A 13,178-nucleotide genomic window follows, 5' to 3' on the forward strand; every position below is an offset into this window, starting at 1 on the left:
ACGGCTAGGGCGCTCGACCTCGGACCTGGGGATCTGGGTTCAAGTCTCGGTAACGACGCCAAAACCTCCTGTGATTCTGGGCAAATCACTTAATCTCCCCGTGTCCTCATGTAACGTAACTGGAAAATATGTCAAGCGCTCTGATACCTGATTCGGTTCGGTCTAGTTTGCGCTATATAAAACTCTGCAAAAAAAAAAAAAATAGATTGCCTCGCACCTGGCATATACAGCTTATACAGTGTGTATCCTATAAGTATAGACTATCTCATTTGTAGCATTATGGGTTCACTCGTCATTTGGTGATTTGATGCCGCTGGTTCTTCTTCTAACCACACTTTCTTTCCCTCCCAAGCTGTTGCTGGAACACCAGGACTCCATTTCTCCAGACCATGGGGACCCCTTGCATGAGTTGTTGGAGGATTTGGGGGAGTTGCCCACAGTCCAGTCTCTGATAGGTATGTAAGAAATTGAACTTCTGAGCACACCTACTACATGCCAGTAAACGTGATGAGGTTTTTCTTTAATGTTGTGCTGGAGTTATTGTCGAATTATTACACAATAATCTGATTGTCACAAATGTATAATTTCCTCAGATCAACAATCTATCTGGGGCTAAAATAATAAAGTGGTATGAAATTTTGCAAGACTTTTGCTTCTGGAATGTGCGTAAAATCAGTCCAGTGGTACGGTTTGTGGACTAGATATATCTATGTGCACGACTGTTGATAAAACAGTGTTTGAGAAAAAATACTAGGACCTCCACTGTTAATTCTTTACACTTTTCGGAATGTAATAATTATCTTTGGGATCTCCCCTGGCCCCATGAGTGCCATAACTTAACTTAAGCTCTAAAAAGAATCTGAAAAAGTCAATAGAACAGATTTATTTAAAATATGTTCCCTTTAGTCTTCATTAGGGATTGAATGAACTACAGCTGTTTAGTCTCATACAATTCTTTGGCTCGTAAGTGTCCGTTTGACATAATTTTAAATTGTAAATTAATCCACATTAGTTTTTCTCTGTGCTTTGATATGGTGGTTGCACAAGGCTTGGTCTTTTTAATGTTTTTTTAAAATAAAATATTGTTCAAGGGGCTTTCTGGTGAAAGATGTCATATTAGTTCTCCACACAAGTATATCTCATTAAACAAAGGAGCTTTCTGAAATGCTGGTTTGGCATGCAGGGCTTGGTAAACAGAAATGTCTTTATGTCTCTAAACTGGAAGGATATTTTAATGGTTGACTTTGGTTGTGAAAATACTGCACTTCCATCATGTTACATGTGTTTACAATGCTACAGGAGAAGGCTCGTTTAATTCTGGTGAAGAGGAAATGGAGATCTCTCTTGTTCTCACCAACAAGTTTGACATGATGGAGTCCAGTTGCGAGGAAACTGATGCCAAGAGTTTGTTGCTAAGGTAGGTCTTCTTTCTGAATTTTTGTTCTCACACTCCCACCTCCTCTCCTTGAGTTTTTTAAGGGGACCCTGTATAATTAACGCAAGAGATGCCTGGTTAGATTTATTTGGCCAATTGCGCAGGTTGCCCATTATTCACACTGGTATTATCCTTTCCTGCCCTGTTTTGCTTGATTTATATGAATAATATATAAACAAAACTTAACTGAACCCAAAACATTTGTTGGACCATTATTGGTTTTCGTCTGAAGGGTCTGCTAGGCTGATATGTTCTTGTTAAGGATCTATTTTTATGATGCTTCATCCTTCTAGGAAGCTGGCTCTTTATATGATCTATCAAAGCGAGATATGTTGTGTAAAGAGTCCAGTGGTTCCCTTATAAGTGGACAGGGGCTTGCTCTAGCAATCCCAAAGTGTTCTTCTAATCTAGAGGGTAGTGTGGTTGAGAAGCCTTAGGCTTAACTTGGAGAAGTGCAAGAACATCTGAAAATACACACACTAATCGATAAATGAGACTTGCGACTCAATAAGGATATCCACACCAATTTATAAAAATAACACGTATCTTTATATATGTTTAGGCACCAGAAGCAATTCGTTCAGAGGAGTACGTTTTTAAATAGAAACTCTTTTCAGTTCAAAAAGTTGCCACATAATAAGATTGCAGCTTCTAAAAATTGCACTATGGAAAGAAAAGTCAATGTGCGTTCAGGTTCAGTACAGCAACTTAACAGGACCAATCTTCATGAATTGAGGTGAGTGGGGGTGGGGGGGCAACGTCCTAGGCAGCATCAGCAGAACACCACCAGCGGCACTAGGGCAACCGGGTGCAGTACAGCATGTGGTGCCCAATGTTACTCTATGGGGATGGGTCTTCACATAAAGAGACTGTAGGCTCAGACTGGGAGGCCAGTCGGGCTGAACGAACAAGGGGGCTCAGGCTTCACGATGCTTGGGGACGTAGGGACACCTTTGGTCCTCTTCCCCACTGCCAAGGGGTGATGGGTGCAGAGGTGCCTCTAGGCGTTGGGTTTCTTTACCAGGAGCAGTCAGGGTAAAGGGGGCCAGAGTGCAGAGGCTGCAGGCCATGTCTAAGTTCACTGGGGGCGAACCACAGTGGACTTGGTCTCTGGAGGGCTGGGGAATTACGATGACACTGTTGGCCCACTTTAACTCTGGTTTGGAGCGACGGGTGCAGTGATGCCAGGCGTCGGGTTTTTGCAGTCACCAATTCCTCACAGGAGTCTTTGTATGGTTGCAGGGAAGCAATTCTGCTTCTTCTAGTGAGGTATTAGTTTCTGGGTGTAGTGCTGACAGGTCTCCCAGCTTTGGGGACTCGGCAGCTGTAGGGCAAGTCATCTTTTGGCGCAATTGTCGAAGTCAGCAGGAAGGCCAGCAGGGTTGGCACCAGTTCTTGCAGGAGGACTCTTCACGTTCTTAGTCTTTCACGTCAGCAGGATCCGATTTCCTGGTGCCAGGTGCTCCCCTAAATACTGAATTTATTGGAGTGTAGGGTACTAGCCAATGGGCTACTGACCCTTGGGCTCACTATGCCCCCTATATGACCACTTCCTGTGGGATGTGGGCATAACCCTGTCCCAGAGTTCCCAAGTGTGCCAACACATAGATGGCCACTTCTGAAAAGTCGTACCCACATCCGGTTAGGCCACCTTAGGGGTGTACTAGCCTGGGGGTGGGCCAGCCTACCTGACTAACTAATTTCCTGCCTGCCCAGGTGTTGGAGGGTTCTGGACAGAGGGGGGAGGGGCAGTCTCCTCTCCTGTGAGGGGAGCCAGATTCACATTTCAAAGGCTGGAGCTTCTTGGAAGATCGACGGCCTAGGAGTGCAAATCAGTAGGTCATCCTGAGGGAAGTCGTGTGAGCACTCTTCTCCTATGCTGCAGGCTTCATTTCTGACCTCCTGATAGCAAAGCTCACCCTGTGAGGTCACATCTGTCTTTGGTGGCAGGCTGACAGAGACCAATTTGCCACCACAACAGAGGCTGGCAGGTTTGCCTGTGTGCATGTGTTCACAAATCCACCACTGGCATCAAGGTGGGTTTGTTAATCTGAGATGTTTGATAACAAACATCCCTATTTTCAGTGAAACCATCGTGTAGCTGTGAAACTCGTTTTCAGGAGTGTCCAGCACATGTTCTAAAATGGCTTCCCTGTTCCCTTGCACTGGCAGTAATGGAACTGACCAGCACAGGGGCATATCTGCTCATGCAGCTATCGTCTCACGTGTAACATTAAGCACCCTGCCTTAGGGGACTTGGTTAGCAGGCACTCAATGCACTTCCAGCCGATATGACATCAAATACTAGGCAAAATGTGAGGGTGACCATGTCAAAAAGGGGCACTTTCCTACAATCCTCTAACATGATTCGGAGAGGTAGTTCTCGGTCAGCTTCTATGTCCTTAAAATTGTGACTAATTAAACTGAAGACTTTTTTGTATGAATAATCCTAGTTCAAGCTTACTGTGTGGTCCCACTGTAAAAATACCCAATGGTATTTCAATTTCTTTCCATCCCTTCCTCAACCCAGCACAGTAGTAGGACTTGTGTTGGCTGTGTGCATTATAGAGCTTAGACTGCTCTGATTTGACCACACTTTGAAGTAGTCTTATTTTTCCATAAATCAATTTTCCAAATATGTAACTGACCGCAATATCACCTTCATATCCCCTTCAAGGCAATCCTTTACTCTCTAGTGCTAACATTACTGAATCAGCCATTTCTTACCTTTTTAAAGGTCTCTGCCTCTGCTGTTGGCATCTGACAGCACAATCCCAGACCTTTAAAACAGTTCTGTTTCAACATCCCGATGTATGGCAATGGTCTTTCCCTTTTCAGTTTGGCCAGCATTTACTTGACTTTGATCCATGGTCCTGTGTAGGGTGAAGCGTGATATGTACTGGTTTCAGGTTTTCCCGGAAACTGTTTGTGCTTGAAGTCATTTCGTCCACAGAGAAGGAAATTGAATGTGGTGCGCAAGAGGCTGATAATACAATTTTCAATTTCCTCAGGTGTTGCTGAGGACCAAGCATTCCTAAAGTGAAATAAAAATGTAATATTGCTTGCTTGGTTTCTTTCCTTCCATTGAGTCCAATTCACATTTTGCATCTCTGTTAGTAGTACAACTATAATGCTAATGGCTTGCTAGAAAATGCTTTTCACCTACATGTAGGTGTAAATCTCCACTTCTCCTGTCTTTTCTTTAGGGTGATCAGGGCGCAATTAAGTTGACTACTTAGTAGTAAATGTGGGAAGGACTTAGTAGAGTGGAGGGAAAATGGGGAATAACTACTATAAAATTGGTGAGGTTTAGGGAGAGTAAGGAGGGGTTTGGGGGGAGGAATTGAAGAGGGCTTTAGGGAGGGAAGTGCAAATGCAAACACCTATCCACAGTAGTGTAATCCCATTTCATTCACAAACTAACTTCTAAACTCAATACAGCCCAGAAGGCTTAAAAACAGGTTAAATGTGATCCAGCACAGCCTTCCAGTGAGTCTAGCACCACACATGGCCACTCATAGGTACTGCAACACCTTCCATAGAAAATAAAGGCGGCAAGGACTTAACATTTTGTTTGGAAAAAAAAAAATTATTAGAGTTTTATATAGTGCGAACTAGACCCGAGACATCGGGTATCAGAGCGCTTTACATAGCACCAGTTTCGTTACAGAAGGACACATTCATTTTTGTTAGGCAAGTGGAGATTAAGTGATTTGCCCAGAATCACAGGATGTTGAGCGTCATTGCCGAGACTCGAACCCGGTTCCCCAGCTTCGAGGGCGACTGCTCTAGCCCTAAGGCTACATCCCGTCAAACTCCGTCAAAAATATCAATATAAATTAATGCATTTCGGCTTTTTGGAAAAATTCGTACTTTTCACAGCATTATGTAAATAGAAAAATGACAATGTTTTAATAACCTTTTTAAATTTAAAAATGAACATAAGTTAAAAGTTTGGAAAAAATAATTCAATCAAAATGAATTCTACACTAACCGTTAGTAATTTTTTTTAATACATAATAAATATAAACTTTAATTTAATCCTTAAAAAATATATTTTTTCAATTAAATATTTAATTGAAAATTAAGTCAATAGTACTGTAATTTAGTTATATATACCGTACATACCGAGAGATTTATGTGTGTGTGTGTGTGTGTGTGTGTGTGTGTGTGTGTATATATGTATATATATGTGTGTGTGTATATATATATATATATATATATATATATATATATATATATACCTACTGGCGGTCGCCAGTAGGTATATATATATATATATATATATATATATATATATACCTACTGGCGGTCGCCAGTAGGTAGTTATAGTTAGGATTGATTTCCATAGGGAAAGCGCAACATTCTATTTGGAATAACTTTGGCGCCGGTTGAGGAATCAGCCTGAAGTTTTCAGCAACTTTGCCTCGCGGCTCTCCGCTCCTTCCCTGAAAGTTTGGGGGGGATTCGTCAAGCGGGGGCCGAGATAAAAGGTTGGGTCCCAAAACGTGTTTTCCCCATGTTAATTTCCATAGGGCGGTCTGTCGCACTTTTAGCTCGAACGGCTGAATGGATTTTCACCAAACTTGGCAAAATTGTAGGGACTGGTAGCCCGATGTGCCTTTGCTATATCTCAAGATATGTGCTCCAGAGGATTTTGAGTAATTTAGGTTAAAAAAAAATTTATATATCTAGAGCAGCGCCCCGGTACGCGTACCGGGGAGCGCTCCGGGCACGCCACGCGACTTGCGCACGGCAAGCTGATTGGTTCTCGGGTGTCTGTAAACATTCGAAACAGTCCGCAGCGGCCGCCATCTTGTGTCTCGGTAGGATTGAGACACAAGAGGTGGCAAAAATCAAAGGGGGAAATGAGCAAAAGGGGGCAGGGTACACCCCCCCTGACCCCCTAGGTTTGATGTGGGGGCCATAAAAGGGTCCCATAGGACAACATTTTTTTTATTTTTTTTTAGATTTTCGCGGGGGGAGCGCCGGGTACGCGAACCGGGGAGCGTACCATGGAGATAAAAGAATGACAGACTTTTTTTTTTTTAAATAGCATTTTTTTTTATAAATTGGAGGTAGTTCTGAAAAGAACTTTTTTTTTGTTTTATATTTTTTTATACTTTTTAAAACGATTTTATATTTTTTTCAGGGGAAAAACAAAAACAGGGATTCCAAAACTGCTCAACAGGAGCAAAAAAATGTGAAAATTTAGGGACGGAGAGGGCAGCGGTGTTCCTGTCTCTTTATAGCAATGAGTTCAACGCTCTGCTCCCCATAACAGAGCAGTTGTTCCTGAAGGTGTTGCTCCACCAGTGGAGGTGCTGCTGCCATCTTTTGGTAAATTCCGTGCCAGGTCCCTGACACTCTCCCTGGAATAATTATTTGGGTGTCTTCTCTTGACATGCCTAATTAAATTGGCATTTCCAAAGCTATATTTTTTTTTAGGATTGCCTCTGGATAAAGTACTGCCACATATCTTGCAGGTTACTTTAGCAGCATTAACTTTTTTTTGTCCTTCGGGGATGTCATAAAATTTCCAAGTGAAGTGGTTCTTTTTTTTCTGGTGAGGAGGGTCCTCAGGCAAAAAACCATCTGAATCACTGCTGGATGACTCCCTTGCAGCCATTGCTGTAGATCAGGAAAATTATGAGAAGATAATACACAGAACACCTCTTGCTCTCTCCAAGTGCAAAGCCATAGTGAGAGAAATGGGCGGGTTTCTCAAAATTTTGAAAAAAAAAAGTTCTGAACCAATGAAAAGTGTTATTTTAAAGTCACATGGCTTGACGCGCTTACGCTACGCGCCCTGGGGGGCATCCCGGGGCGCGTAGCTTAAGCGAGTCGGGGCGCTTACGTCGCGCGATCGTATACGCTGGGGCGCTTACGGGTGCGCTTACGCTGTGCGTCATAAGACGCATCTCGCGGCTACGCGATACGTGTCTTATGACGCAAGGCGTGGCGGCTACGCGATACGTCACAATGTTGTTTTCGTTCGCGGCAATAGCGCTATCGGGACGCTCCCCGATACGCGCCCCGGGGCTCGCCGTAACATTGCGCTTACCCGTGCGTTCACCGGTACGCGCCCCAGGAGGGCCCCGGGGTCAAAAGTAAAAAATAAAAAAAAAAAACCATATTTATACAATATAAAATTCGTTTTAAAATTTTTCACTTTTTATATCTATAAAGATTTGCTATTAAAAAAAACATTGAAATTCACTGAAAAAACCATAGGTTTCACACCAGTTATAGTTAGGAATTAGCATTAAAAAAACCTATTAAATTCACTGAAAAAACCATAGGTTTCACACCAGTTCTAGTTAGCTGAAAGTTTTACTCGCATAAAACCATTGAAATTACCACGTTATAGTTAGTTGGACTCACTATAACTTGCGCGTGCAATGCACTGCTGATTACGTCACATATGACATCACTCATGACATGGTCAGTGACATCACTCATGACATCACTGATGACACCATCCTTGTGACAGAGTGACAGAGCTCCTTTCACTGTAATGTAACCCTTGAAACAAATATTCAAAAATAGAAACTAAAATATTGAAAAAAATGGAGATACCCATACCACTTACAACAACCAATTAAATAATTCCACCATTTAAATACACATGCACTAATTCACCAACAGTTCTATATAGTCACTCCTACATATACTCGCTCATCATATGTAGTGATACACCTATACATCCTGTTACACACCGACAGTCATCCAAAAGTTACACACGCACATACTCACACATGCAAATAAACTATTGAGCATCCATTTATTTGCATATACAGGTATACACACACTACCACTTTACTTCTAAGGAAACTTACACATACTTACTCTCTTAAACAATCACTTATAGAAACACATACTAATTTAAATAGGAACTCTTACAATCTCTTACTCTCACATATACTCACTTATATACAACAATATTCACATATACTAGATTTAAACTTATGTAGTTACTGATAAAGAAACTAGTGAGACACTCATTCACTCAGTAACATACACATATACACAGTCATCCACCCATACAGTCCTGCACATATACTGTCTTCAAAACACATACAAAGAGAGAGTCAGTCATTCATGCATCTATGTGCTAAGTTTTACCCTCACCGAACCATACAAACACTGATACTAAGAAAAACATCTAATAACTTATATACATACACATGTACCTACTCACCAACCCATGCAGCCACTTATACACAAAGTGAAACACTAATACATATATTTAAATATTTAAACATTACTCACTAATATTTATTTTTCAAAAAGACATACATTCACTGGATGGTGTCATCAGTGATGTCATGAGTGATGTCACTGACCATGTCATGAGGGATGTCATATGTGACGTCATCAGCAGTGCATTGCACGCGCAAGTTATAGTGAGTCCAACTAACTATAACGTGGGAATTTCAATGGTTTTATGCGAGTAAAACTTTCAGCTAACTATAACTGGTGTGAAACCTATGGTTTTTTCAGTGAATATATATATATATATATATATATATATATATATATATGTATATATATATGTATATATATATGTATGTATAATATTCCAACAACTCTGTCCCTAAAAGAAGAGTGAACATTCCACTCTAGACAGCTGCGCTACCTTACTCTTTTTATTGGTTAGAGGAAAATCGTAGCGTTTTAGTTGCTTTGTGCAACTTTGTTCTCGATAGCACGCCATCTTGATTAAGGCTGTATTGAAACCGTGCACTACATAGACAGTGTAAAATACCTAAGTCCTACAGGGTTACCATGGTCGCCATCTTGTAAGGATATTTCATATTCAACAACGCAAATCGTAACATTGTTATTAATCCGTTACCTGAAACTGCTTACCACCCTATACCCCTACCCACATCTAAACCCTAAAAAGTCTCTTACCACCCTATGCCCTTACCCACCCTTAAACCCTAAAAATACTCTTGCCACCCTATATTCCTAACCAACACTAAATATAACCTTACCACCTACCCACCACTTAACTCTAAAAACATCCTTACACCCCTTAAACCTTCCAAAAAATACATACATACACACAGGCCTTAACTATACTTGCCATGTGTGGTAAAGGTGTGCGTCATCAAGGCACCAGAAATTGTATGCGTGGTAAAGGCATCGCGCGGCAAAAACATCATTGTAAACAATGTTTCCCTACATTTAAACTATATAAATTGCGTTAATATTAAAAAATATATATATATTTTTATTTATTGTGTTTAAAGTGTAATAAACGTTCTTAACTATACGTATTCCTAATGATCAATAGATCTCTGCCCCAATTGGTAGAGACCTTTGCGTACATGGGAAACGTTACTAATAGGAACTTTACACTTGTAAATTTGTCTCCTCCAAGTTTCAAGGGGTGGAGTCATGAAGGTCTACCCTTTACTGTAAATGTACTACTTTTTTTCTAGTCGTCATTCTTGAGTGTAAATTTACTGCAAAGTGTACAAGTAAGTTTAAGGGTGCAGATTTACTCTCATTTAAATTTACTTTTGTGCCTCTGCCCCATTGTTTCCAAATTGAGACTTGTTGCTTTGCCTCTGGATTTGAGCCTTTCTGGTTTTCTAACCAAATATGGTTGGCTGACAAGTGCAAGGCTATTTCCAGAATTAATGAGGAACTAACATGTGATACTAATGGCTATGACAGGAGTAAGCAAAAGTACATTAATCTATTTGTTTGCCTTTTTAGTATTCTGAATGTTTCCAGTCTAAATACATGGCCTTTTAATTGTTACCCATGTTTTTGGCTAAAGTAGATGGTCATGAATGGGGCCATTCGTTATTAGTTCCTTTTTTGTCTTCATTCTGTTTATGAAAGTATCACTCGGTGAGACACAGTTGGGCCTTTGCCTGATTTTTATGTAATTCCTGAAATCTGCATGTGTAGGTAAATGCTTTTTTTTTTTTTTTTTTTTTTTAATCAAGAAGTGTGTTTTCTGACTGGTTCTCATAGTCTGGAAGTGATCTTGATTTCCCCGTACTCCACTCACCCCAAAGTCTAGGTAAAGCCTTCATTAATACTCACTGCAAGTTACCTCTGCCAACCCTAATAAGCTGCTAGTGGGTGATGGTTACCCTCTGGACTGCCAAACTGCATGTCATACTTGTGGAGAAGTGTGGCTCAGGGGTTAGAGGCGGCAGACCCGGAAGCTGAGATCGATCCTGGACCAGGGTTCAATTCCCCGCCTCGGCGGGTCTTGGGCTAAAAAATCCACGGACTCGATAATTCTCGTTCCGGTGCCTACTCAACTCACGGGTTCACACTCTGCGACTCTGGGCAATAGCTTGTTTAATCTCCACTACGGCCCCTCGCGGCGGGATGCCTGGCTTTCACCTTGTGGATACCCTGCCGGGGTTATCACACAGGGGAATACCAGGACGGGTTCCCTAAGCAAGCGCCTTGAGACCTCTGGGTGATTAGTGCGCTATATAAATCGAAATACATTTACATTTACTTGTCTTGTTAACTCATGCAACTTCTCTGGGGAGAGAGAATGATACATTTCCTTATTACCTCCCCTTGTCCTTCCTATCCCAGTCTTGGTTGGGAGCTTCATCTAAGGAGTAACCCACTCCAGGCAAGTTTCACTGTAACAGAACTTTTTTTATTGGATGTGAGTTTTTTTCACTTGCTCACGTTACAAGTGACTGCAAGGTAGTGTACTTTGTCATTTATCAGTGATTTTTGATGGCAGGGAACTTTATCCTTGCTATGCAAGGGTGCAAAACAAACAGCAAGCAGAGTCCCATTACCTCGCCTGTATTCCGTTATACAGATGAAGTCGATCCCAAAATTGTTGCTACGTATGCTTGTCGATCATGGTATCTGTGTTTTATTCTATTCAAGGCTGCCACTGTTGCTTTCTTAATGCATTTTCTGCATGAGGTTGAACCATCCTCCAATTGATAATCTTTGGAATCCTATCAGTGTGAATCTTTTGAGGTCGACTGTGGCAAAGGCAAGTCTTCTTTCTTTGAATGCTTGTGGAATCCCATCCTATCGCTCTATTTCAATCAGTGCTCTGTTTTTCTTTTGTATGCACACAGGTGTTCAGAGCACTTACAAAGGTGGCTGCATGAGTGATTGGTGGCCACTTGTGACTTTAGTAAAGTGTTAGCTCACATCCTGTGGATGTCCGAATGATTATATGAAGAAGACCAAGTCATCAAGTGACAGGAGAGGCACTTGAAGCAACCTCAGAATTCATACTGAGTAAAGTACACATTGACACTGTAGACACAAGTGGAAGATCATTGTTACTTTCCTTGTGCATTTTACACCCATTGGTATACATTTTTGAAAACCATGAAGGGAATTCTCAGAGTCTGGTTGATTGGCTGCTGCATGTGTGATCATTGCAGTATTACATATCACTGGCATTTTAAGTTTGTACAACATGTATTTTAATCTGTGTCAGCAAGCTGTAGATACGAGCACATTCTGCATGTGGTGCTAAAGCTTCAATTCTGTAGTGGGGGATCTCTGTGTATAGTCATAATCTAGTGAATAGTCCCGCTCATGTGCGGGGACCCCGGAGCAATCAAAAATAATCTCTTAAGCTGTCTTCTTTGCAGTACTGCATAGACACTTAAGAGAGAATTAAAGACCGATAATGCAGCCTAAACATGCAAGGCTACACTGTCCAGTACTTCAACTAGAAATGCAAAGCATATTCTACCAATATCACATTTAAACCTGTCTGCCAGGTTTCACCATGGAAAACACTTCCCCTTCACCAAATCCTTGGAATGATAGAGAGGAAGCACAGGACAGACAAGCCCCCATAGGCTGCCATTATGTGGCTTGAAAAAGGGATACCGTGCCTTTAAGAACTTTCCAGAACTCTCCTGGTATTCCAGAATGCACAGCAACATCCTCCACTTTCAGTTCTTTTTTCCGGCTCCTGCTAGCAGGACCCTGGAGCATTGAGCTCTGCCTTTTTTGGGAATTTATCTACTTTTTGTGCACTTTTAAAGTGTTAGTCTGTTCACTCGACGTGTTTTGCCTCTTCTCATCTTTGTTGGAGTTTCTCTGGTGTTTTGGACTGCTCTTTTATCTAATATGCCTGCCTTATTTGATAAATGTGTCCCGAGTGCTCCAGGAAAAAGGCAAAATGTTCCTGAGGAGTGCGATATCTGTCTGCACACCAAGGTTTGCAACAGAGAAGGCAGCAAGGACAAGGTGGGGCTGGGCATGAAGGGGCTCCTTCCTCTGCCCATGTGCAGGCCTCTGGGGGGCCCCCCAAAAAAGAAAAGGCCAGAAAACGCCACCGGTCTCCGTCGACATCGATAGCCTCGGCGTCGAAAGGAATGACCACAGTCTGTTCCCCGTCTCCCCAGAGCTCTGGGTCGAAGCGCCGTCGAGGGGACTGACGTCGAGACCTCCGACGAGGTCGACATCGAGGACTGATTAGTCGTCGAGCAATCATCGACGTCGAGAGAGGTCAAGACGCCGGCGCTCGCCGTCGAGGCGACACCGCCGGTCGACGTCAACACGGAAGTCTGCGATGTCGAGACGCAGATCAGCGTCGAGACTAAGGTCGTCGACGCCGAGAAGATCGCCGTCGTCGAGGAGACGGTCGACGTCGAGGCACAGACCGTCAACGTCTAGGCGCCGACCATCGACGCCAAGAAGACGCTAGTCGACGTCGAGACGACGTTGGACGTCAAGGAAACATTCATCGACGTCGAGGAGACGCTCA

The 13,178-nt window shown here is 42.3% G+C and overlaps 1 protein-coding gene across 2 annotated transcripts in view; it reads left to right on the top strand.

Annotated features, from left to right (window-relative positions):
* Positions 1–13,178, top strand: part of IQGAP3 (IQ motif containing GTPase activating protein 3) — a 307,137-nt gene that overhangs the window by 227,610 nt on the left and 66,349 nt on the right. For both annotated transcript variants that reach the window (XM_078671026.1, XM_078671027.1), the window contains 2 exons: positions 353–455; positions 1,300–1,417. In XM_078671026.1, the coding sequence (XP_078527152.1) occupies positions 353–455; positions 1,300–1,417 (221 nt within the window). The remainder of the gene's footprint in view (positions 1–352; positions 456–1,299; positions 1,418–13,178) is intronic.

This window comes from Lissotriton helveticus, chromosome 12, assembly GCF_964261635.1.
Source record: "Lissotriton helveticus chromosome 12, aLisHel1.1, whole genome shotgun sequence".
Lineage (NCBI taxonomy): Eukaryota > Metazoa > Chordata > Amphibia > Caudata > Salamandridae > Lissotriton > Lissotriton helveticus.